At 38.9% G+C, this 27,436-nt stretch overlaps 1 protein-coding gene and 1 non-coding gene across 2 annotated transcripts in view; both read left to right on the top strand.

Moving 5' to 3' along the window:
* Positions 1 to 26,283, top strand: part of LOC103697559 (BAT2 domain protein) — a 34,455-nt gene extending 8,172 nt beyond the window's left edge. Inside the window, exons 4-9 of the mRNA XM_088700831.2 lie at positions 19,213 to 19,303; positions 19,389 to 19,589; positions 19,671 to 19,927; positions 22,283 to 22,373; positions 22,453 to 22,669; positions 25,928 to 26,283. Coding sequence (XP_088556957.1) covers positions 19,213 to 19,303; positions 19,389 to 19,589; positions 19,671 to 19,927; positions 22,283 to 22,373; positions 22,453 to 22,669; positions 25,928 to 26,142 — 1,072 coding nt within the window. The 3' untranslated portion in view covers positions 26,143 to 26,283. The remainder of the gene's footprint in view (positions 1 to 19,212; positions 19,304 to 19,388; positions 19,590 to 19,670; positions 19,928 to 22,282; positions 22,374 to 22,452; positions 22,670 to 25,927) is intronic.
* On the top strand, positions 14,938 to 15,043 carry LOC120111244 (small nucleolar RNA R71). Its single transcript, XR_005512322.3, has one exon. It is a non-coding gene; the product is annotated as a small nucleolar RNA R71 (small nucleolar RNA).
* Positions 26,284 to 27,436: the final 1,153 nt, after the last annotated feature.

Raw genomic sequence — 27,436 nt, 5'->3', positions numbered from 1 at the left:
ATAATTCTCTAGGGTCTCAGGATCTTCTTCTTCTACTTCTCCTATGTGTAACGCTCTAGTGGGGCATTGGCTTGCATAATGTCCTATTTTATGACACCTAAAACAAGGGACATTGTTTTCCTTTCTACCTTCAGGGGCTTTTCCTTTGTCGTCCCTACGAGCCTGTGGAGTGATAGGATTGGGTCTGTGTGATGGGTTTGAACTTGGGTTTGGCCTGCTTCCAGGGTTGCTAATCCTATTGGGTTCAGGTCGTCGAAAAATGGGTCCCCTCTGGAATCGTTCGCAGTCTCTGGCAATCTGGTAGGCTTGGTCTAAATCATGAATTTCCCTTAAGAACAATTCCCTTTGAATGTCCTCCTTAAGACCAGCTCTAAACCTAGATAGGGTTACGGCTTCTGACTCGACTATGTTGCACCTCATAGCGAACTCATCAAATTTGGCAATGTACTCAGATACAGTTTTCCCTCCTTGATTTAATCTTTGCCATTGATCTAGTAACCTCTGTTCGTAGGATAATGGGACGTATTTCTCTCTTAGCTTAATTTTCATCTGTCTCCATGTATTGATAGGTAGTTCTTCTCTTTGCCTAGTGATCCTCTCAATATTTTCCCAGTATAACCTTGCATGTCGTGTCAACCTAAGCTTGGCAAATTTGAATTTTCTTTCCTCCGACATTTCATACCACTCAAAATATTGATCCATGTCATTTTCCCAATCAATGTGTACCTTAGGGTCTAGACTTCCTTCGAAGGAGGGTGCATCAAGTCTGATACTCCTAAGGGCTCGTTCATCCTGGTCTACATGATCCTGATGTGGTCGTCGCTGATTATGTTCAGGAGTGAAAAGGTGGCGATGGGGTTGGGGTGTCAATTCAGGTTCCACGTGGGTCTGTTGATTTTCCTCTAGGGTTCCTAGCCTCTCCTCAACTTGATCAAACCTATTGTTCAATTGTTTGAACTGCTCAGTCATAGTCCTTAGGATGGTCTCAAGATTGGGGTCCATGGCTTCAATGGATTGTGTATGTGATGGGTTGTAGGGTGATCCTGATCTAGTTGTCATACAAGGCTCAAGACAAAACAAAATGACTAGCCTATGCTAGGGTTTGCTAAATCTAAATCAAAGACTTATCTAATCAAAATTGGTTCACCACTTGCCCAGGCCAGTTGGACCAAGAGTTCGTGTAACCGCCATTAACCATACTTAGCTGACACCAACCGCTTAACGGGGCTGGGCAGATAAGATGGTAGCCACGACCCTGATCGGAACTTTTCTAGACAGCAAGGAATTAGCCAAATTCAATTAGCCTAAAGACTCGTTGTGGTTTCTAAGTTAAGTTGGCTAGTTGAGTTTTAAATTAGGCTTAGGTTCTAGATTTATGAGGGTGGTTGTTTTGGGCTAAGGAAAGGTGATGAAATCCTTCCCTTATGTTGCAATTAGAGTGCCCTTAATATGATTTATGATGGATGCAACTATTTTAAATGTCCACACAAGTTGAGATTTAAAATTTCAAATTTCAAATTTCAAATTTAAACTTTTGAATTTTGAATTTCAGATTTGAATTTTAGTTTTCAGCTTTTGAATTTCAAATTTCAAATTTCAAATTTCAAGTTTAAATTTCAAATTTAAATTTTGAATCTCAAATTTTTTTTGGTTTCAATTTAAGTTCCCACTTTTAATTTCGAATTTTGAATTTCAAATTTGGATTTCAGATCTAATGTTTCAAAATTTCAAGTTTTGAAATTCGAATGCAAAAGTCATATTGGAAATTTCAGATTTGGAAATTTTAGATTTGGAAATTTCAGATTTGGAGCCCAAACCTAGAATTTCAAATTTAACTTTGAAATTGTTAACTTCAAATCCTAAATTTGTGGAGATCAGATCTCAACTTTAATAACTAAAATTCGGAATTAAAATTCGAAATATTCAGATTTAATTCATAAACTTAATAAGGCATGCAAACTAGGATTTTGGCATCAATGGATTTCAGGAAAGTGCAGAAATTTCAGCAAGTGCAGAATTTCAGCATAATCAATGTGCGTGTCCTAATTAACCTGGCTCTGATACCAAAAATGATGCGGGATGAATGCGAGGGATTTAAACATAAGGATTATCAGTAAGTTATGTTGATTAACTAGCCTAATAGCAGCAGGAAATTCAGTCACATATGGGATAAGAAAACATTAACATGAGCATAGTAATTTCAAGACTAGTTACCCGCATGTACTAATTCATTTAGGACTTAGAAGAATGGACCGTTGTGGTTGAGAAACCACTTGATTAGGACACTTCCTTCAATAAATCAGACCTAGAGTTGAGGTTTACCAAACATTGAACTTCTGAAATTTTTTTGGAGGAGGATCCTTGATCTCACTCTCGAAGGTTGATGATTGGATGACCAAGCTTTATCTTCCGTTGCAACAGGGCCCTTTTGCTATTGGTTTGGAAGGATAATTGACCCAATGACATGGAGTACTTTAAGGACCTGCAAAGAAATAGGGATTAGAACTTTGGCGTGAGAGGGGAATGGAAATCACAAAAGAAAAAGGAGGCGAGAGGAGGTAGGGCAGCGGTGGATGTGGTAGTGGCTTTAGGGCCTCACGCCCAACTTGGAACAAGGGCCTCACGCCCAACCTTCTCTCAAGGTGACAAAGCAAGATTGCTAAGGAAGAAAGAAGCACTTTTTATTCATTCATCAATTGAAATTACAAGATATCATGAGGAGGTATTTATAGACTTTCCTCATGATTTGAAATTTAAACACATAATGAATGGCGCTCCACATTTGAAGGCTTGGTTGCTAGAGAAAAGGAAAGAAAGTTGGCCGACTTTAAGGGGGAGGATTTGAAAAGTTGTTGGCTCCCATTTGAAATTTTCTTGCATTTAAATTGTGGCCGACCTCTTGGACTTTGAATTTGGGTGACGTGTCAACTTGTATGAGGTGGCATGGTGATTGGTTCTTCTGATGAGGTGGCATGAGGTTGCATTGGTTTCTTTGATGAGATGATGTGGTCGGCTCCTTATGCTTGACTTCATCCTGGTTGGCGTGCTTCCATTGGTTGGAGTGGTGGTGAGGTGGCCAGCTGATGTTGATGTGGATGCCGAGGTGGTGCTCCAAGGGTGTGCAAAGGTGGTGGTAGAAACATGCAACATGTCCTGACTTGGCTTGCTTTCTGACTTATTGAGGCTTGCTTTCTGACTTATTGAATTTATTTACAGGACTCGATCAAAGCCACAGTGATCTTGAGTTAATTGATTGGAGTCTTTTCTGGATTCTGGTGCCCGCACCAAAATACATCATAAATAATTTTCTTAAGGATGCATATTAGCACCTAATCCAAGTTTAAGCATTTTTTTTAAAAAAATATCTTGTCTAAAATGTTTTGCAGCCATGTGCATTGCACGGGCATTATAACTGATCCAATTTAAAAATCTGAAGATCATAATGGCTTCTGAACAGAAATTTATTTAAGCTTCTTGACATTTTTTTTTTTTGATAATGAAGATTCTTGATGTAAATTTAAGTAGATGATTTTAAGTAGTTTTCTTTTATGGTGGCTTAAATAGCCAAAATTTCGTCAATAACAATCAATAACTATGATTTCTTCATGATGGAAATTTTGGATACTTCTGTATAGAGTAAAAGGGCCATTTCTAGTTATGCTCCCAAAAATTCGGAGTCCTAGGAGGGGCAAACTGGGGATAGACCTAATATTTGGCATTTTTGAACAAGATGGCTTCCCTAGGACTCAAACCTGTACCATTACACTTCTCAACCCAAGCTTTTTACCATTGACCAAGCAATGGCCCCTACATTATGTAGAAAGGTCACACTTTAGAACTTGTCTCTAATATTTTCTTGCTACATTTTTTTGAGAATAAATCAATAAGGAAAAATAGAAAAATTAGTATACAGCTGCCACAAATAAGAAGAATATCATAACAAAAATTTCTGAGACTAAACAAGTAAAGCAAAATCTAATTATTGTAATATCATTTTTATAATTTACATACTATAATTTAAAAGTTTATATGATGTTTCCTTAAATATGTATCGAACGTGTTTGGTTGCTAGTATGCTCAAACATATGAATATGTATGTATGTAAATATGCTTATGCGTATACAAGTTAGTACAAATACATATAATGAATTCATGATGTCAGATATGTTGTACCTTACTTCATTAAGGTGTGTGCCCTCACTTTGCACCTCTTTTCTTTGGTGGTGCATCTTGACCCTTTAATAACTTTGCTTGAAAGTATCACATGTTTGAATATATAGAAATCTTTTTAGTTGCTCTCAGTTACCAAATTCTTTTGCTTTTAGTTATCCTATATGATTTGATGTAGAAACTTTCTTCCAAGGTCTGCGGAACTGTCCGAACCGTCCCTTTCGGAACATCATTGGCCGTACCGGCGGCAGATTGGGACGGTTCTGCCATTGAAACCGAGACGCCTCTCGCCGTTGCCGGAGGGGGAGAAGGAGAAGACAAAAGAGGAAGAGAGAGAGATAGAGAGAGGGGAAGGGAGGGAGAGGGAGAGAAAGGAAGAGGCCGGTCGGGGCCGGCCGGCAGAGGTCGGGGAGCCTCCGTGCAGAGGAGGTGGAGGCCGGGGAGACATGGAGGTAGGGCTCCGCCTTCGGTCTTCTGTTTCGTTCGAAACAAGGCAAAAATGAAAGGCAAAAATAAAAAGAGCCCTCTTTGGGCCCCTATTTCGAATGAAACAAGGGATCGGAGGCGGAGCCCCGCCTCCGCGTCTCCCCGGCCTCCGTCGGCTAGCCCCGGCTGACCTCTCTCTTCCTTCCTCTCCCTCTCCTTTTCTCCCTCGCTCTCTCTCTCTCTTTTCTTCTTTCGTTCTCCCTCTCGCTTGTCTCTTCTATGGTGTTGGTACGGGCTCGGCACGGCACGGTGCGGGCCCATACCGACTCATCCTGCCGGGCAACCGGTACCGGTTCCGCCATCCTTGCTTTCTTCCCTTGATTTTCATCAATTCTTATGACGTTTTTTAAGAATTTGTTTATTTGGTTATGCAAAAGCCCATGCACCGGCCACCAAAGTTTACCAAATTTATGGTGTCATTTAATTATTTTGGTGTAATTTGTTGTCTACACATCTTTATTTAACTATGTTTTTAGTCACTGGAAGGTTTATATCTTACCATCTAGGTCATGATCATAAAGACATGCATGTCAATATCTTTGCGAAATTTTTTACGGGGGTCCTTTGGACAGTATTATGGCATTTGTGCTAATTTTAAATCTATTAACTATTTTCTAAGCACCGAAGCTTATTGAATTTTGAGCTGTGCTTGCTTTGAGATGTTCATATAATAACCGACAGTGTTGATTTTTGGCAATAATACCAATTTAAGTAGTATGTAGATCGTACTTTTGTACTCTCATCACACCCCCCAACTAGCTTATTGCTAGTCTCTAGCAATCAACGAGCAAATAATAAAATAAGAGTGCAAAAGGGGTGGTTTAACCTATGCCTTTTTATTAAAGCTAAAGACATAAAACTAAAATATGTACCCAATTTCGTAGAGAATCACGATTGCACTTAGCATGTGCAACAAGCCGTTAAACCCCTAGGTTATCCTAGTGGACGAGTGTTGTCTCGTGAGGGTTTTCAGGGATGTTACCCACAAACATCATTCATAAAATGATATACAATGAAATCTAAGTCAATACACATGTGATATATATATTTTTCTCAAGCTTGGCAACTATCAAAGCAAGGGGAATACTAAAGTGTAGTATGCATAAATAGAATGACTTTCTTAGAGCACTAATACCTCCACCACAACATGGTACCGCTTGAATTTTAGGTGCACTACTCAAGTTCGCAAGTGTTTACTACAGTTTATTAGAACCTGATCTATCAAATTTTCAGAATATCACATGTTGTCTACATTCGTCAAGAATGGTTCGTATGTAAAGAAAGAGCTATCAATCCCAACTAAATATCCAAAGTACACAAAGGTCCAATACAATGGAGTCAAACTAGCCATTATCACATGTCACTGGGTTCAGCCCGACCAACCCCCTTAGGCTCTAGCAAGGTCCATGTAGCGAGTTTTCGGCCTATGACTCTTGATCCAGTTGGCTCAAGGCATTAGGTGAAAACACCCCTCGGGCTTAATTACTCGAACCAAACTACGCCACGAGGTTAGACTTGTCATCTCCTCATTTATTTATTTATTTTAATTTTTTTTTTCAAAATAGAGAAGGTAAACTGAACCATATAATGTGACTGCAACGTGACTATAGGTCAACCAAGATCGGAACATAAGGCACTTAGATGATCTAGCCGGGGTATTCAACCTCTATCTTTATGTGAAAACCAAATCAAGAACCTTATAGTACGGACAAGGATACTCGTACTTCTTTTACAGATATGGCTTAATAAAAATGCATTAAACAAATGTGAACTCCTGAGGCCTTCCTATAATCATTAAATACACGTGCGGGGATCTAATAATAGGTCTCTAATCAGTCATAGTACGCATGTATTCCTTGCCTTAATAGTTGCACAAACTCAATATGAAAATACATGTGCATTTGCTTAGAAAAGAATGCAAAAACATTTTTTTTTTTTTTTGCAAAATACTTCCCTTCAAAAACTTGGTGCAAAAATAAAACTGTTCTCCCAAGTGCAGGAGAATCGCACAAGTAGTATAACTCGGAAGTCCGAGGTCGATTCCTCAGGGAACGATCTATGGATTATTAGCATAATTTTTAGATGTAATTTTTAGTTGATCTTTAGAAATTAAAAGCAGAGAATAATATGTGATTAAACAACGTTCAAGAATATAGAGAAGGCTAGGGATCCGGAATCCTCCTTGACAATGTTACTTTCAACAAATAAACTCGGCGATTATTGATTAAGGATTAATATGATAGGGTAGTTCTAATCATGGAGTATACAATCTGAAAACATGAATTAAACTTCCAAGTATTTATCGTGCCGGTTACGTCTACGACAAATCAAGCATCGAAATAATCCATGCATCAATATATATAAACCATGCAAGATCTATCTAATAAATAAATATGCAAGAACCCAAAACATACCAATGGATATAAAACAATTAGAATTAAAGTTTAGAGTGTACTTGATGAAAGCAACATGACAAGGGTTCATCCATCACCCTTTGCCAAGGGATTTAGCAAGCCATTACAAAAACAGCCTCCTCTTTTATATCTCTTTTTTTTTTTTTTCGGAAACAGGGCATACCCTGTTTCCCTTTCTTTCTTCCCTTCTCTCTTGTGAAAACAGAGTCACCTCCCCATTTCTCCTCTCCGACTGAACGGCTATCTTCTTCTTCCCCGAATAAGAGCTCCCCTGTTTTCTTCTTCTTCCCACGAATCAGCCCCCCTTTTTCCCTTCTCAGCCGACTCCTCTTATACTCAACTCTCCCCCTCTATGGAATGCGCTGGAGGAGCGGGCTGCCGGGAAGAGCTGGGATGTGGATCCGGGAGCAATGGACGCGGGATGCTCGGACGCGAGTTCCGGCTGTGATGCTGGAAAAATGTTGAAACGGAAGTTGGACGGGCGGAAGAGGCGGCTGGAGTTGGGAGGTGATTGGGATGCTGGGAAGCACGCTGGGAGACGGGTGAGATGGTTGGGCGGTGATCGCGGCCGGATTACGAGAGAAGATGTATGCGGTGAAGACAGAATTGCAGGGAGAGGAGGACCGGACGCCATGGATCACTCGCAGGAGGCTGATCGCGGGCTGAAATCACGGAAGAGGTGGAGGACTGCTGGGAGGAGGCGCTGATCGCTGGCTCGGGCGGACGCTGTGATTGTGCACGGGAGCTGGTCACGGGCTGCTGATACGGGGTCACACGCTCGGGAACGGAGATGGTGGAAGCTGGGAGGCGCGTGAACGCTGGCGGAAGAAGAGGGCGTTGATCATGGATGCTTCGCGGACGGCTGTGGAGGAGGCAGATGCTTGGGAGGTGATCACGGAAGCTTTGAAACGCTGATGATGTGCTGGATGGTTGCCGAAGGAAGCTGAGACGCGTGGGATGCGAGGAAGATTGGGAGCTCTGGGACGCAGACGCGGCAGCTGATCGCGGACGGCTGGGAGGCACGGGAGAAACGGATGCTGCGGGATCTGATATGAGTTCGGAAGCATGGGATGCGGCTGCCGGGATGATCGCGAGAATGGGAATGGACGCTGGCTCACATGCGGAAAAGGAATGGCTGAAGAGCTGGCCGCGGGATGGATTGCGTGAGAAGCGCGGGATCCTGAGCTCGGAGGTGATCGCGGGATGCTGGAGATGCACGTGGGAGAAGAAGCTCGGACGCCGTGGAGACACGTTGATCACGGAATGATCGCTGATGTGGCCACTTTCTTCCTTTTGGATCTTCTCGGCTTGATAAACCTAAGCCCTCGGATGTCCCATTGCGCGTTGCCTTAGGATGGCTGCCATATATCCCTCGAGTGCAAGTGTGCTTGATGAATGGTGGGTTCGATCAGACCATGACGAGGTTGGGCGTATGTGGTCTGAGTGATGCATTTGTCTAGGCCCAATTTATACTAAATGCGCATTGTAACTTTGATTTATGATCACCTGCACCCAATCAAAAATATAATATTAAATTAGTGATAATATTGTCATCCGTTGGCAATAATACCAATTTAAGTAGTATGTAGATCGTACTTTTGTACTCTCATCACACCCCCCAACTAGCTTATTGCTAGTCTCTAGCAATCAACGAGCAAATGATAAAATAAGAGTGCAAAAGGGGTGGTTTAACCTATGCCTTTTTATTAAAGCTAAAGACATAAAACTAAAATATGTACCCAATTTCGTAGAGAATCACGATTGCACTTAGCATGTGCAACAAGCCGTTAAACCCCTAGGTTATCCTAATGGACGAGTGTTGTCTCGTGAGGGTTTTCAGGGATGTTACCCACAAACATCATTCATAAAATGATATACAATGAAATCTAAGTCAATACACATGTGATATATATATTTTTCTCAAGCTTGGCAACTATCAAAGCAAGGGGAATACTAAAGTGTAGTATGCATAAATAGAATGACTTTCTTAGAGCACTAATACCTCCACCACAACATGGTACCGCTTGAATTTTAGGTGTACTACTCAAGTTCGCAAGTGTTTACTACAGTTTATTAGAACCTGATCTATCAAATTTTCAGAATATCACATGTTGTCTACATTCGTCAAGAATGGTTCGTATGTAAAGAAAGAGCTATCAATCCCAACTAAATATCCAAAGTACACAAAGGTCCAATACAATGGAGTCAAACTAGCCATTACCACATGTCACTGGGTTCAGCCCGACCAACCCTATTCATGCTTTTTTTTTTTTTTTTTTAAAGACATATGGTAATTACAATAGTCCAACCCCCTTAGGCTCTAGCAAGGTCCATGTAGCGAGTTTTCGGCCAATGACTCTTGATCCAGTTGGCTCAAGGCATTAGGTGAAAACACCCCTCGGGCTTAATTACTCGAACCAAACTACGCCACGAGGTTAGACTTGTCATCTCCTCATTTATTTATTTATTTTAAATTTTTTTTTTTCAAAATAGAGAAGGTAAACTGAACCATATAATGTGACTGCAACGTGACTATAGGTCAACCAAGATCGGAACATAAGGCACTTAGATGATCTAGCCGGGGTATTCAACCTCTATCTTTATGTGAAAACCAAATCAAGAACCTTATAGTACGGACAAGGATACTCGTACTTCTTTTACAGATATGGCTTAATAAAAATGCATTAAACAAATGTGAACTCCTGAGGCCTTCCTATAATCATTAAATACACGTGCGGGGATCTAATAATAGGTCTCTAATTAGTCATAGTACGCATGTATTCCTTGCCTTAATAGTTGCACAAACTCAATATGAAAATACATGTGCATTTGCTTAGAAAAGAATGCAAAAATATTTTTTTTTTTTTTTTTGCAAAATACTTTCCTCCCCCCAACTTAAACATTGCATTGTCCTCAATGTAATAGATACAAGAAAATTATAATGAAAGACAGTAGAGAAAATAATATTGGAGAGAAGAGGAATACCTTAAGCTGTTGATATCCAGAAAATAAAATCTACAAAACTAGAAAAATAATCCTAACTAATATACACATACCTTTGCCTTCATGTTCAGTCATAAGAAGGCTCTCCCAAGAAAAAGGAGTCTTCTTCATCTGCAAAATTCTCAAGAAAAGGTTTAAGTCTGTGTCCATTTACCTTAAAAATTCTACCATCCCGTGGATTCTCAATCTCAACCGCCCCATGTGGAAAAACAGTTTTTATAATGTAAGGACCTGTCCATCTCGATCGCAACTTACCAGGAAACAGATGTAAGCGGGAATCATATAAAAGAACTTTTTGCAAAGGTTCAAAAGATTTTTTTAAAATTGATTTATCATGTAAGATTTTCATTCGTTCTTTGCAAATTTTAGCTTTGTCATAAGCATCTCTGCGAATCTCATTAAGCTCGTTCAATTGCAATTTTCTAGCTAGACCGGCATCTTGTAAATCAAAATTCAATTTTCTAATTGCCCAATACGATTTATGTTTTATTTCTACGGGCAAATGACACGCTTTTCCGTAGACTAGCCGGTAGGGAGACATGCCAAGAATGGTTTTGTATGCAGTACGATAGGCCCATAATGCATCCGATAGTTTCAAGGACCAATCTTTTCGTGATGGGTTCACCGTTTTCTCTACAATACGCTTGATCTCCCTATTGGCTAATTCTACTTGGCCACTAGTTTGCGGGTGATATGGGGTAGCAACTTTGTGGGTGACACCATACTTTTTTAATAATGTCTCAAAAGGCTTATTACAAAAGTGTTTTCCACCATCACTAATTATGACCTTAGGCATCCCAAATCGTGAAAAAATATTTTCTTTTAAAAACTTCAGGACGGGTTTGTGATCATTGGTCTTACAAGCAACAGCTTCTTACCCATTTGGACACATATTCGACACCGACTAAAATGTACTCATATCCAAAAGATGGTGGGAATGGGCCCATAAAATCGATGCCCCAACAATCGAAAATTTCGATAATAGTAATGGGTTGAAGAGGCATCATTTGCCTACGAGTTAGACTTCCAATACGTTGACATGGATCACATGTTCTGCAGAACTCGTGGGCATCTTTGAACATAGTAGGCCAATAGAAACCACATTGCAAGACCTTTGCAACAGTTTTCTTAGAGACAAAGTGTCCACCACAAGCATCAGTATGGCAGAAAGAGTACGCTTTGTATATCATGATCCGGTATGCATCGTCTAAAGATTTGATCATTGCAATATTTAAATAAATAGGGTTCGTCATAGTAATAATTCTTTACTTCGCGCAAGAAAATTTTTCTATCTGTCGACCCCCAATGCTCCGGCATCCGGCTTGTAACAAGAAAATTTATAATATCTGCATACCATGGTATACTAGAAAGTGCAAACAACTGCTCTTCAGGGAATGAGTCCTTGATGGAAAACTGTGGCACTGAATCATGAAAAACTAATCGTGATAAATGGTCAGCAACCACATTCTCTACTCCTTTTTTATCTTTGATAGTGATGTCAAATTCTTGGAGTAGAAGTATCCATCGTATTAAGCGTGGTTTGGCCTCTTTCTTATCCAACAAATATTTTAGTGCCGCATGGTCCGTGAAGATAACAATAGGAGCACCAAGGATATAAGAGCGAAATTTATCTAAGGCAAATACTACTGCAAGCAATTCCTTCTTGGTGGTAGTGTAATTCATTTGAGCATCGTTTAAGATTTTGCTTGCATAGTAAATGACATATGGCTTATTATCCTTGAGTTGTCCTAAGACAGCTTCTATTGCATAGTCGCTAGCGTCGCACATAATCTCAAAAGGTAATGACCAATCGGGTGGTCGAACGATGGGTGTAGTGCTAAGCATAGACTTTAACTTCTCGAATGCATCTTGGCAAGTTTCAGTCCAATTGAACGGTGTATCAAGGGATAGGAGATTACATAATGGTCGAGATATAACACTAAAGTCCTTGATGAATCTCCTATAAAATCCGGTGTGACCCAAAAATGATCTAACATCTCTAACCGTCTTGGGTGCAGGTAGCTTAGCAATTAAATCAGTCTTAGCTCTATCTACTTCCATGCCCTTCGATGAAACAATATGTCCTAAGACAATTCCCTTTGGCACCATGAAGTGGCATTTCTTCCAATTCAGTATCAAATTCTTTTCCATACATCGAGCTAAGACAGCTTGTAAATGTGACAGGCAATCATCAAATGTGTCGCCAAAAACGGAGAAGTCGTCCATGAACACTTCCAAAAATTTCTCGTTCATGTCTTCAAAGATGCTGAGCATGCATCTTTGGAATGTTGCAGGTGCATTACACAACCCGAATGGCATTCGTCGGAAAGCAAATGTGCCAAAAGGACAAGTGAAGGTAGTCTTCTCTTGATCTTTCGGTGAAATTTCAATTTGATAATATCCCGAATAGCCATCGAGAAAATAATAGAAATCATGCCCTGCAACCCTCTCCAATACTTGGTCTAAGAAGGGTAGAGGAAAGTGATCCTTTCGTGTGACCAAATTCAGCTTTCGGTAGTCAACACATGCGCCAACTCGTCGGGACACGAGTTGGAACTAGTTCACCTTGTTCATTTTCTACTACCGTCAAACCCGATTTCTTAGGAACGACTTGAGTAGGGCTTACCCACTTGCTGTCGGAAATTGGGTAAATAATACCCATGTCAAGCAACTTGAGAACTTCTGCCTTAACCACATCTCTCATTGTAGGATTTAACCTTCGTTGCATTTGCCTTGTGGTTTTGGCATTGTCCTCCAAATATATCCGGTGCGTGCAAATTAAGGGGCTAATTCCCTTCAAATCGGCAATAGACCACCCTAAGGCTCCTTTATGATTCTTTAAAACATCAATTAATTTTCCTTCTTGGTTATGATCAAGTCCAGACGAGATGATTACAGGAAAGTATCTTCGGGTCCAAGAAAAGCATACTTAAGTTCCTTTGGTAAGGGTTTCAATTCGAGCTTGGGTGCTTGCTCATGGGATGGTTCTATTTTCACCTCTCGAGGCGACAATCTCTCAAATTCTCCTTCTTTTGGTCTCCACCCATTGACCATCTTGATATCTAGATTATCCACAATAGGTGTGACTGACAAATTATTACCATTGGTTCCATTATGACACCAATCAATTAAGCTATCATTGAATGGGTCGTTAATTGCTTTAGCTAACAAATAATCTTCTGCGATGGTTTCAACCCAATCAACCTCCTTAGTCTCTTCGGAATCATTGGGTTGTTTGCACACATTAAAAATGTTCAGTTCTAAGGTCATATTACCGAAAGAAAGCTTCATGACGCCATTCCTACAATTAATCAATGCATTAGAAGTTGCAAGAAATGGACGTCCTAAAATGACCGGAATCTGAGACTGTGAGTTCGAAGCCGGATGTGTGTCCAATACAATAAAATCGACAGGAAAGTAGAACTTGTCTACTTGGACTAATACATCCTCGATAATCCCCCTTGGAATTTTAACTGACCTGTCAGCTAATTGCAAAGTAACGGAGGTTGGCTTCAACTCACCTAAACCAAGTTGCTCATATACAGAATATGGCAATAAATTCACACTCGCCCCTAAATCTAACAATGCTCGCTCTATCCTAAAGTCACCTATGATGCATGAGATGGTTGGGCAACCTGGATCTTTATATTTAGGGAGAATGTTGTGCTGCAAAATAGCACTCACATTTTCAGTTAAAAATGCCTTCTTCTTAACATTTAATCGGCGTTTGACAGTACACAAGTCCTTCAAAAATTTGGCATATGAGGGTACTTGTTTGATTGCATCAAGAAGAGGTATGTTGATCTTTACTTGTTTAAAAAGTTCAAGAATTTCAGAATTAGGTTCGAGCTTTTGCCACGGCTTTAACCGTTGTGGAAAAGGTGGAGGGAAAGGACATTCAACTTTCTTAGTAGAAGTTGGGACCTCAACTTCTTCTTTGTCCCTTTCATCAACTTTGGGGGCATCAGAATTAGAAGTGACTTGCGGTCTCAATGGGACGGTTTGATCAATGACTTTCCCATTACGCAAAGTCATGATGTTTTTTGCATGTTCTGTATGCGAACTAGAGGGAGCCGTATTATTACTACCGTGCACTTGTGGGTTAGGTTGGGGTTGAGCTGGAAGCTTACCCTTCTCTTGGGTACTTAGGACGGTAGTCAACATTGACAATTGGTTCCTTATGTCTTCAAAATTTCGAGTATTTTGAGCATTGATATTAGCTTGACCTTGTAGAAAAGTTTGTATGGATTGCAAGGTATCCTCGATATTTGGCTTTTGAGAAGGTGATGGTGCATAAGTAGGATGTGCAGGTGGAGGAGCTGAATGGTGTGACTGTTGAGGATGATCGTTTCTCCACCTAAAATTTGGATGATTCTTCCAACCAGGGTTATAGGTATTCGAGTATGGATCGTTATAAGGCTTTTGGTAGGAGTTCATAGCATTTGCTTGATCGTGCAAGACTTCTTTGAATGCCGGTATGGTGGGACAATCAGTAGTAGTATGACCCGACATATCGCAGATACCACAACACTCGTTTCTAAGCTCTATAGTCTTGACAGGCTCAACCTTCCTAAGCTCAATTTCTTCTACCTTCCTAGTGAGGGCTGCCATTTTAGCGTGAAGATCATCCTCAGTTCTGAGGTTGTAAAGGCCTCCATGTACAGAGCTAGTAGGCTTAGGCAAAGACTTGTTGCTTCTATCCCCGTTATCCCAAAGTTGGGCAGTCTCAGCAAGGGAATCCAAATACTCCCATGCCTCATCAGGTTGTTTTTCTAAAAATCTACCATTGCACATGGTCTCTACAAATTGTTTCAACCGTGGAGATAAACCTTCATAAAAGAAGCTAATGGTTCTCTAAGTTTCGAATCCGTGATGAGGGCATGAGAGAAGGTCTTTAAATCTTTCCCAACATTCATAAAATGTTTCATTATCTTTTTGTTGGAAATTGCTGATATGTCTTTTCAAAAAGTTAGTCCTTTGTGTGGGGAAGAACTTCTTTAAAAATTCTCTCTGCATATCTTGCCAATTTCTTATTGATCTAGGTCGCAAAGAGTTTAGCCATGTTTTGGCCTTATCCTTTAGAGAGAAAGGAAACAATGTCAGCTTGAGGACATCCTCGGTGACGTTTGGCCCTCTAAATGTAATGCTCAATTCTTCAAAATCCTTTAAATGAAGATACGGACTCTCGGACTCTAACCCGTGGAACTTAGGCAGCAATTGAATCACCCCGGGTTTGATGTCAATATGTCCTACATTATCAGGAAAAATTATGCATGAAGGCTGACTAGTCCTAGCCGGTTGTAGGTATTGTCTTAGAGTCATAACATGGGGTTCTCGTTCTCGATTGTGGTGACTCCCCGCATCTTCATTTAAATCAGCCATCTCACAAGGTGTGAGATACTGCGAAGGAATTTCAGGGGTATGTCCTAAGGGATGATCTAAAGTTGTACGACTTAATCGACCGGTATCGTCCCTATTCCACTTTAGCATGCAAAATATTTCCCTCTTTTTTTTTTCTTTTTCTTTTTTTTAAAAAAATAAAAGAAAATAAAAAATAAATATAAGTACCAACTAAAGTTACCCTAAAACGATATCCTAAAACAAAAATTTTATTCACAATCAAACATGCAACAAAACATTACACCTCAATTTCTAATGTTTTTCTTAAATTTCTAGACAGCTCCTAACTGGTTTGAAGAGGACGCCTAAGCCTCCAATCCGGTCTAATGAACCGAGTTGACCAGGTAAGCTCCCAGGTAAGTGGAGGGGTCACGATGCGTTCGCAAAGGTCCCACTTAAAACCCACTTGCCTCGAACAGATGAACTGTCTCTCTTATAGGGACAAAGCTTGCCTAGACATCAACTAAGCCACAGAACGAAATTGGTGCAACTTTCGGTGGTCTTCGTCCTATTGAGCTCGAATGTCCTTAGGGGCCAACGTCTAGTTGATTTTAGTTAAGCTTAGGATATTTATGCACTGGGGTGATTTTTGGGCTAAGGACGAGTGATGAAATCCCGACCTTATCTTTTTAAATGGGTTCAGCCCTTAGAATATTTTATGCTGATGCCTTATACTATATGCAACAATCAAGAGATTTTTTTTTTTAATGTTTTATGCATGACATTAAATTTCATTGAATAGGTGATCAAGCAAATTCATTATTTTTTTTAAAATTTTACGAGTTGACGTTTGAAATTTGAATTCTGAAATTTGAAATTTGAAATTTGAAATTTTAGGTTTTTTTTCTTTTCTTTTTTTTTTAGTTTTGAATAATCACCCTTGATCTTTTCTTAAATTTTTTTTTCTTAAATTTTCAATTAGCAACAAGGGTTAATGAGATATGATAACGATAAAATTCTGATTCTAAAAAAAATAAATGCAGAAAATTTAAAGTAGAAAGCAGCAAGGTTTCGTATTAATCTGATGGTCTTAAAAATGTCAGAATGTCAATCAGACCGTTCAGATTATCTGACAATGTGTCTTGCACTAGCTGACCAAATTTGAGTCAAATCAGACGGCTAATTTCTATGATATCAGAGTTTGATGCAAACTGTGCAGGGAATTAAAAATAGTAGTAAAGATGCAATTTTTTTTTTTTCAAAAGAAAAATACTAACTACTAAGGTAAAAATTAAATCTAAAATTATACTAATAACTCAGCCATTCCCCGGCAACGGCGCCAAAAACTTGGTGCAAAAATAAAATTGTTCTCCCAAGTGCAGGAGAATCGCACAAGTAGTATAACTCGGAAGTCCGAGGTCGATTCCTCAGGGAACGATCTATGGATTATTAGCATAATTTTTAGATGTAATTTTTAGTTGATCTTTAGAAATTAAAAGCAGAGAATAATATGTGATTAAACAACGTTCAAGAATATAGAGAAGGCTAGGGATCCGGAATCCTCCTTGACAATGTTACTTTCAACAAATAAACTCGGCGATTCTTGATTAAGGATTAATATGATAGGGTAGTTCTAATCATGGAGTATACAATCTGAAAACATGAATTAAACTTCCAAGTATTTATCGTGCCGGTTACGTCTACGACAAATCAAGCATCGAAATAATCCATGCATCAATATATATAAACCATGCAAGATCTATCTAATAAATAAATATGCAAGAACCCAAAACATACCAATGGATATAAAACAATTAGAATTAAAGTTTAGAGTGTACTTGATGAAAGCAACATGACAAGGGTTCATCCATCACCCTTTGCCAAGGGATTTAGCAAGCCATTACAAAAACAGCCTCCTCTTTTATATCTCTTTTTTTTTTTTTCGGAAACAGGGCATACCCTGTTTCCCTTTCTTTCTTCCCTTCTCTCTTGTGAAAACAGAGTCACCTCCCCATTTCTCCTCTCCGACTGAACGGCTATCTTCTTCTTCCCCGAATAAGAGCTCCCCTGTTTTCTTCTTCTTCCCACGAATCAGCCCCCCCTTTTTCCCTTCTCAGCCGACTCCTCTTATACTCAACTCTCCCCCTCTATGGAATGCGCTGGAGGAGCGGACTGCCGGGAAGAGCTGGGATGTGGATCCGGGAGCAATGGACGCGGGATGCTCGGACGCGAGTTCCGGCTGTGATGCTGGAAAAATGTTGAAACGGAAGTTGGACGGGCGGAAGAGGCGGCTGGAGTTGGGAGGTGATTGGGATGCTGGGAAGCACGCTGGGAGACGGGTGAGATGGTTGGGCGGTGATCGCGGCCGGATTACGAGAGAAGATGTACGCGGTGAAGACAGAATTGCAGGGAGAGGAGGACCGGACGCCATGGATCACTCGCAGGAGGCTGATCGCGGGCTGAAATCACGGAAGAGGTGGAGGACTGCTGGGAGGAGGCGCTGATCGCTGGCTCGGGCGGACGCTGTGATTGTGCACGGGAGCTGGTCACGGGCTGCTGATACGGGGTCACACGCTCGGGAACGGAGATGGTGGAAGCTGGGAGGCGCGTGAACGCTGGCGGAAGAAGAGGGCGTTGATCATGGATGCTTCGCGGACGGCTGTGGAGGAGGCAGATGCTTGGGAGGTGATCACGGAAGCTTTGAAACGCTGATGATGTGCTGGATGGTTGCCGAAGGAAGCTGAGACGCGTGGGATGCGAGGAAGATTGGGAGCTCTGGGACGCAGACGCGGCAGCTGATCGCGGACGGCTGGGAGGCACGGGAGAAACGGATGCTGCGGGATCTGATATGAGTTCGGAAGCATGGGATGCGGCTGCCGGGATGATCGCGAGAATGGGAATGGACGCTGGCTCACACGCGGAAAAGGAATGGCTGAAGAGCTGGCCGCGGGATGGATTGCGTGAGAAGCGCGGGATCCTGAGCTCGGAGGTGATTGCGGGATGCTGGAGATGCACGTGGGAGAAGAAGCTCGGACGCCGTGGAGGAGACACGTTGATCACGAAATGATCGCTGATGTGGCCACTTTCTTCCTTTTGGATCTTCTCGGCTTGATAAACCTAAGCCCTCGGATGTCCCATTGCGCGTTGCCTTAGGATGGCTGCCATATATCCCTCGAGTGCAAGTGTGCTTGATGAATGGTGGGTTCGATCAGACCATGACGAGGTTGGGCGTATGTGGTCTGAGTGATGCATTTGTCTAGGCCCAATTTATACTAAATGCGCATTGTAACTTTGATTTATGATCACCTGCACCCAATCAAAAATATAATATTAAATTAGTGATAATATTGTCATCCGTTGGCAATAATACCAATTTAAGTAGTATGTAGATCGTACTTTTGTACTCTCATCAATTTTCAACTTACATAGCCTATCATGTACTTTAGCATGCTAGTACAATCAATTGAATCCACTTTTACTCCCAAGTAATGCTTAAATTGAAAATTACCAAAACCTATGATTTTTGGTTTCCAGGCATCATTTTAGTTGAGATTTCGAGCACAGTTTGGATGTTCATTTTGAATAGTCATTATTGATTTTGAGTCATTAAATCGTTTACATGTTCATGGTTGTGTGTGTGCATGTGCCATTTTAGATATAACTTTTTATCAAGTGGATCAGTTTACTACTCCTTGTTATCTCATTATCTTGGGTCTTAACTGTCTCTTTATTCTGGAATAGACAAACTTCTTGGCTTTATATCAGTCTATTCACATGGCATGGTACCAATTCTTTCCAGGCTGGAGCATTCTGCTTCAAATCTTGCAGAATCCATTCAGCAAGGTGGCCTGCCTGGCAAAGCCACTACTCTTGCCCCATCAATAATGGAGGTATATTTCTGGTTGATGAACCCCTAAAACCAGCTTTGTTTCTTTCCCTTGGCCTAATGCCTTGGATTACGTTTTTGCATTACAGACTGGGAAGTCTTTCACATTGAAGGGAATCAAAGTGCTTGAGCAGGTTGGTAAAGAGACCATGGATTTGCTCATTTCAGAGACTGGTTTAGAAGTTGAGAAGGATTCTGATGCAGCTGGTCAACAAGTTGATGATGAACAATTTGAGGAAGTCACATTTGACAGATGCTTTTATATATATGGAGGCCCCGATCAGCTTGAGGTGTTATTCTTTCTTCTAAAAACTTTGATATATGCTTCACTATCTGCAGTTGTGAGTTTTGTCAAACCATTTTGGATGCAGGAACTGGAGGCATTGTCAAATCATCATGCATTATTATTTAACAGGAGAAAGACAAAACTGTCGTCTGAACAGAAGTCCTCTTGTGATGGAAAGCTTAGACAGATCCAGCAAATTTTTAGTCTCGGAACTGAATTTGAAGAAAATGGAGTAGATTCAGATAAAGGAAAAAATATTGAGATGGTAAATATTGACACTGATGTTGAGATGAAAAAATTACGGGACTCAAGTGTTAGCAAGGCTGCCGATATGGCTGCAGGGTAATAGTATCATAACACTCAAAATTTATCATCTACGATTCATTATTAGCACAAGTTCTCCATATGATACTCTTTCATGGTTTTAATAAAACTAACAGCACAGCGAAACTGATTCTTTTATTACTGTGTCTCTCTCCCAAATGCTTGTGACACCCTGCCTAACCAGTCAATCAATCAAGACTTGTAGAAAGGAAATAGCATAAACATCCAAATCTGCTTTCCATTTGCTCACCTCACTAAAAATATAAATAATTGTATGGGAACCCTCAAGGAGAACTACTTATACAAACTGCAAAGTGGCACCAGGCCAATTATGTTTATGTGCATTGCTGGTTTTACAATTTTGCCTGTCCGTGCTATTGGTGACTCTTTACATCAATGACCCATGCATTTTGACAGGACATGTAGATGCCATTATATGTGGAGAATGGCTAATCAGGTACAGTCACAACAATCAATCGGTGAACCATATCAGTTCATCCTCTATGCACGTAAAACTGCCTAGTTTGATATATTTTATGCTTTATAAGGAGTAACTTGGTACAAAATACACTGCTTGTCAAATTGACAATTTTACTTTAAGAAGTTAACTTGAGTTTGTCAAGGAGATGCTTGAAGCATTTTGTAGTTAGTAACCATAATTAAGGTGGCTAATTGAAGCTTTATAGGTGTAAGCAAGAAACAAGTTGTACCCTTTTTCTTGCTTAGTGGAATCTATGAATTAATTGCTTCACTTCTTTTTGACATCAAGGTCTGGCATTCTTTTCTCTGTTTGGGTAGTTTTCTTCTATAAGCGGCCAGTGGTGCATAGTTGCAGTTGTGGAAATAGTGGTTGTGAATCAATGCAGCATATTTTTTTCATTACAGTTCTAATTCAAATCATATTATATTGTTTTTAGAGAAGGTACTTTGCTGTCAGGAAGAAGTATTTGTTAATGAACTAATCACAATCCATAGTTTGAAGCCCCATAACACATACAACTAATAGTTTCTGTGGTGAATCTTACCTAGTTGTAGTGTTGGAACAGGTCAGATTTGACATTGTAGTAAAGATGGGAAATTGGGAACCATTTCAAAAACAGATACTATGTGTCAGCCAACAATCTCTAGATTGGAGAACTTCTCCCAGTAGTCACAGCCCTTTGTTCGGGGACCAGAGGTTCTGGGTTCACTTCTTGGGTGGTGCATTTTCAAAAATAAGGACCTGGGTAATCATAGTGCAGGTTGGTCTCTCCTCTCTCTCTCAAAAAAAAAAAAAAAAAAACTCTCTAGACTGGATATAGTTCTGTCCAATTAGAGATGCTTGTCAAGATTGGATGTCACAAAAATTATGCATTAGGTGTAGTGATTTATTTGTTTATCTTAAGTCTGAAAGTCCATCCCATCATGCCAAATGAATTGATGTATTTAGGCCAGGCTGAGGAATATAAAGATTGTAAATTGATGCACCAGAAGAGACATTCACAACCCAGTTTATCAGCTGAATATTTACGAACGTATGTTTTATATACAGTCAAGGAGTTCTAGGACATCCATTCCTGACTTGCGTACTAGCTTTAAAATTTGATCAAAGGCTGCCTAGCTATTAAGAGCTGGGCAGATGCTTAATCAAGTACCCAAGAAACTAACCAACCACACCCCCCATCAAAACACACACACACACACACCCAAAAAAAAAAAACTCAATGCACACACACCACAAGCACCCATAGGAAACAGAATACAAGTTACAAGGTTTTAAACAATGAGAGAACATATCAAATAAGATTTAGCAAGTTTATCGGAAGTGCAAACTTGGCTATTATCAATATTAATTCATAAATCAATTTCGTCCTCCAGACCCAAACATGAGAGGAAACAATAAGCCATGTTTCTATGTGGCTAAGACGGTTGCTTTTAAAAATTGATCCCTATTGTGGCATATGATGTTTGGAGGCCAAAGGGCAAGATGTAAAGGGCCAATGGGGTCATCCTATTAGCAGTCTCATATACATGTGGTAGAATTTGTTTCCTAGTTTACATAATTTTATTTTAGTTACGACATTGTCTTTTGTGTTTACATGGTAGCAAATTGTCTTGTTTGAAGTGCCACTGCTTTTGTATAATTGTATTTGTTCAGGTGTAGCACATTTGGAAATGCTTGGTGAACCAAATTGTTGGCATCTACTTTAGTTTTTATTTTGATTTTAATGAGCATAACATTTTTTTTCTTGTGTGAAAATTAAAAGTTGGTCAAGCTTCACTGGCAAAGAAATTTTGTGGTTGTAATTAGGTTAATTTTCTATATTGTATTGCAACAAAGTTAAAAAATTTCCTTTTCCTATTATTATTCTCCTCTGGGAACTACTTTTGCAGGTTCACATCTGCCCTTGGGGGGCTTGCTGCAAATGAAATAATTCAACGAACTTCTGATAGACTTGAGACAGTTCACTCAGAGGGTGTTCATGTATGTGGGTAATGATAGGAAGCTCTTTAGTCTTGTATTCCTATTGTATGATGTGCTGAGTCATTGCTTTTTAATGCAGAGACTCTCAGAACTGTGTTGCTTTGCTGTGTCTCAACTTTTGATCCTTGGAAAGTCAGTCATCTTTAGTGCAAGCAAATTGAAGAGTGAAGAAACATTTGAAGATACTGTGAAAATTGAGTGGCCCGAAGATTCTGTTTCTAAAGCTAAGATCATCAGATTCAAGGCCCAGTCCATGTCTGGAGATGTGGAAACAGTTTATAACAGTTTTTCTACAGGTGCGTCATACATCCATTTTCTTTGAATTCAACCACATTATTTAGTACATCTTGGTTGGGTTTGTCTTTATGGGCATCGGCAATATTTTTCTCCTGCTAGTACTCCAGTTATGGACGTTCTTCATAATATACCTTTCTTTCAGGGACTGATCTTTTGCTTGGAAACTTACTTAGTGGTGAATTTACACAAACCATTGAACCTAAAAAAAGATAAGCTTTACAAAGCACTGCTATAAAATAGCCCAGGGTTTGGGACTATTGGTTTTCAAGAGCAGCGTTCTTGAGGAAAACCAGAAACATTAGAAGAGAGAAAGTAATGGGGATTATGTTGTAACAGCAAGTAGGTATCTGGTCTCTAACTCAAATTAGTAAGAAAGAAAATAGTACTGTGTGATGTAAAGAACAACAACAACTACTACTACCATTACAACAACAGTAGTCCTATTCAATCTATCTTGATTGCTGGAAGAAGGGGTAGGCTTATTATATGATAAGACAATGGTAAAGGGGATGATATAAATTGTGGTTGAAAAGATATTGGTTTTGGAATAAGCCAACACATTTGGAACACATAAAATAGGAAGAAAAGGGGAGGAAATCAAATCATCATTAAGAAACATACAGAAATGCACAGGGCATAGATTGATGGGATCTTCTCTTTTAAGGGTAGTTCTGGACATGAATGGTAGAGTACAGAAGGAGCATATAATATATAGGGATAATAATGGAATTGGTCTGGGGTGTCTTCAAGCTGAGCTTGGCCTGGAAGGAAGCAAGCTACAGGTCGGGTTAGGCTCAAATTGATTTTGGTGTGCTTTTGGGCCAACTTTGGCTTAATGCAAGCTAGGAGTCTAAACAGATGCAAGCTGGTTTCAAGCCAGAGTAGAGTCTAAACCTAGTAAAATTAATTGATTTGTATTTGGATTTAAAGTTTTCTTCTCAGATTTGAGTTGGATCTTGAGCCAGATATGGGTATCAAATAGCTGTTTAATGAAAGTCATCAAAGGCTCAAGTTGCACAAAGGTGCCGAGGTCTCTTAGTGGCTAGGCACAAGGCGCAATGCAAGGCATATGCCCTGATGAAGTGAGGCAAAAAAAATATTAATGTACATATAAATAATAGTGAATTAATGATTCTAAACACATTTAACAATGAGTTATCAATTTATGAATACAAATGCAAATAAAAGAAGCATAAGAATTCAGATTTATACTCATACAAAGTATATGGCCTGTCAAATATCAAAAATTCAAAGATAATAGGACAATAAGCAGCCACAAGAAAATAACTACTTTGGCACTACAAACAAGTATGAACCACTGAATTACATAAAATTATTAAACTGCAAGAAAGTATAAAGTGTTCAAAGACCAAAAGCCCAAACATGAAAGCAAACATATGTTAATTGTCCAAGATGCAGAGGCTGAAGAAGAGGAGGAGCAGCTGTACCAGCATCAGGGGCGGAGGAGGAGGAGGAGGAGGAGAGTAACATATTAGATTAACACACCGAATGCATAAATTAGAAATACAAGCAGCAGGAGGAGGAGGAGGAGGAGGACAAGGAGAAGAGTAACACATTAGATTAGCATACCAAATATTATAAATTAAAAATAGAAGTAGGAGGAGGAGGAGGAGGAAAGTAACATACTAGATCAACATACTGAATATAGTGATTAAAAATATGAGGAGGAGAGTAACATACTAGACTAACATGCCAAATATATAAATTAGAGATACAAAAAAAACTTTGATTTAAATACAAATATAAGAAATGGAAACTGAAAAGTATAAATTGAGAATATAAATAAGAATACTTGGCGAATGAGGATTTATTAAGGCGATCCCAAATAGTTGGGGGCTTGAAGATTATGATTAGGAATATAAAACAATACAAAATTGAAGCAGAAAAAGGAAAATTTAAAATTCAGATAGAGAATAAAAAATATAAATAAAAGAAATAACCTATTAAAATATCATAGAACCGAAAATATAAAATAAAAATTGAGAATGTGTTAGCAAATTTAAAGAAGGAGCACTAATTTATTCTTTCATCTTCCTCTCCTTTTTTTCGGGCAAAAGATCACTTGCACAAGGGTGGTGTATTCTCGGTTTCTCTATTAAATGAGAGGTGAAGGTATCTTCCTGGTGTAGTATCTGTGGAAAATCTACAGAGGAAGGAAAATAGGAGCAGTGCAACACAATCTGGTATGCCACCGCTGCTTCTTGGTTGTATTATGGGGTGCTATCTGTCTAACATGAGATTGTAAATACAAAAAATAATTTGATTTAAATACAAATATAGAAAATGGAAACTGAAAAGTGTAAATTGAGAGGAATACTTGGGGAACGAGGATTCATTAATGTGATCCCAAATAGTTGGGGGCTTCAAGATTATGATTATGAATATAAAACAATACAAAATTGAAGCAGGAAAAAGAAAAATTCAAATTCAAATTAGAAAATAAAAAATATTAAATAAAAGAAATAACCTATTAAAATATCATAGAACTGAAAATATACAAATAAAAATTGAGAATATGTTGGCTAATATGAAGGAGCACTAATTTATTCTTTCATCTTTCTCTCCTTTTTTTTCTGGGCAAAAGATCACTCACGCGAGGGTGGTGTATTCTTGGTTTCTCTAATAAATGAGAGGTGAAGGTATCTTCCTGGTGTAGTAATTGTAGAAAATCTACAAAGGAAGATAGGAGCAGCACAAGACAATCTGGTATGCTACTGCTGGTTTCTGGTTGTATTACCGGGTGCTAACTGCCTAACATTAGATTGTGGATTCCAATTTAAGTGACTGCAATAGATATATATGAACATAATGGAATAAAATAGAACCTAATGGGTTGCAGGTAGCATTAGTGCATGAAGGCAAATGTTACTTCTTCTCTTATGGAATCTTGCATGGTTGGTACACCTACAATAGCTGCTTTTTTGAATGTAGGATTTGATTTTTACAGACTGCATTCCAGTATTTGATTTCGTTTGCTTGATGTGCGGCAAGGACTTTTATATGTTTGCATGAGGCCATAACCTTCAACCTCACTTCATTCAAGATATGATTCAAACAGACATATTATACCTTGAAAGAAGTGGTACTGTAGGCTTTCCCCCTTTTTTCCACTTGTTCTCAGGAAGGAATATGTTGCTTTGCCTACTTCTAAGAAATGAGTTATGCGGTATTGTATTGTTCCTCTTTCCATTTATCTGGGATTGCTTCATCAATTTGAAGGATATGCATTTTGTTAGGTATTTCGGACATAGTTGAAGCGTATCTAGCAGCCATTCAGAGTGTTTCTTCTGACACACATGGTAGCCTCCCACAGCAGAACAAAATACAGGAGAAAGCAAATGCAATTTCTGAGCATCTCCATGCTGATCGAATGAGTGCACTAGACAAGATCCAGGATGCACTGCAGTACCTGGCATATGTAGTTCTTTCAACATCCATGCCAACTGTATGAAAATTTATCCAAATCCTTAAATAGGACCAGCTTGGATGGTATATTGGTCTGTACATGATTTAATTGATTTGGTATTTTGTGATACCGGTTGTTGAATCAAGCATAATTCCACTTAGCCTTGTTTGAGCTGTCAACTCTAAATTTTGTTGTTGTTTTGTGATTTTTCTGCAAAGTATCATATCTCTAGCTTGTGACACATGGTTTCTAACATGTGGAGTGATTTCTTGTCGTGCCCCCAACCCAAAGTCGCGAGTCGGGGGTCATGACAACTGCTACATACTTATAAATTTTTTTTTTCCAAAAGTATGTAAGGAATCTCAACATGATATTATAAATGAGCAGTAGAATAAATTTAAATTAATAATTTAAATAATTAATGTTTAAATTTTTATCGAAAAAATTAAATTAAAATTTAATATTTCACAAAATCAAACAATATTCTAAAGTTTTGCATTCACTTAAATAAAAATATTTTTTAAATAAAGGTGTCAAAATTTTGTTTTTAGTTGCTCTCTTATAATGAATTTTCATGGATCTATAAATATAGTAGAATATAAAATAATGAGCTACACAGCTCAGTAAGTAATGAACATTTTTGCTAGATAAATCAAGCAATAAAATAATTAATAATATATTGTAAATAAGCATGTAAAGTATATCAATTTAAAATTAAATCTAAACACTATCCAATCATTTCAAATTTCATTCATAAATTATTATTTTTTTCAAAAATTTTAAGTTCATCTCAATATTCATGAACTATGACCATATTTATACTTTGTGGTTGGGCTAAAATATGAACTCAGTAATAATTAAAGTGCCAACGTATAATTTCTACTAGTAAGATATCGATATACCAATGTAACTCTCACCAGCATGATATTGATATGCCAATATATAACTTACACTAGTAGGGTGCCAACGTATAACCCTTATTAGTAGGGTATCGATATATTAGCGCATAACATCGCATAACATCCACTGTCGGAGTATTGATATAGCAGCGCATAATCTCTATTAGCATGTTGTCGATGTACTAATACACAACCCCACTGACAGGGTATCAATACATAGTCAGGCTGGAAAACCATCATGAATCAACTCTCTCTTTCCATAAAATTAGTTCATATTCTAAATCGAAAAAAATATGCAAAACATCTGATATCAAAATCAATCAATAAAATTAATATCTTGGATCATGCATCAATTAATATTCCATAATAAGATATATTCAACAAATAAATACCATGCTTTCAATCATAAGTTACAAATAATACAACTTAAAATTCAACGA

This window comes from Phoenix dactylifera, chromosome 7 (genome assembly GCF_051530095.1).
Source record: "Phoenix dactylifera cultivar Ajwa chromosome 7, Ajwa_hap1_PhDact_Kaust_v1.1, whole genome shotgun sequence".
NCBI classification, from domain to species: Eukaryota; Viridiplantae; Streptophyta; class Magnoliopsida; order Arecales; family Arecaceae; genus Phoenix; species Phoenix dactylifera.
This window is presented reverse-complemented; position numbering and strand designations above follow the sequence as displayed.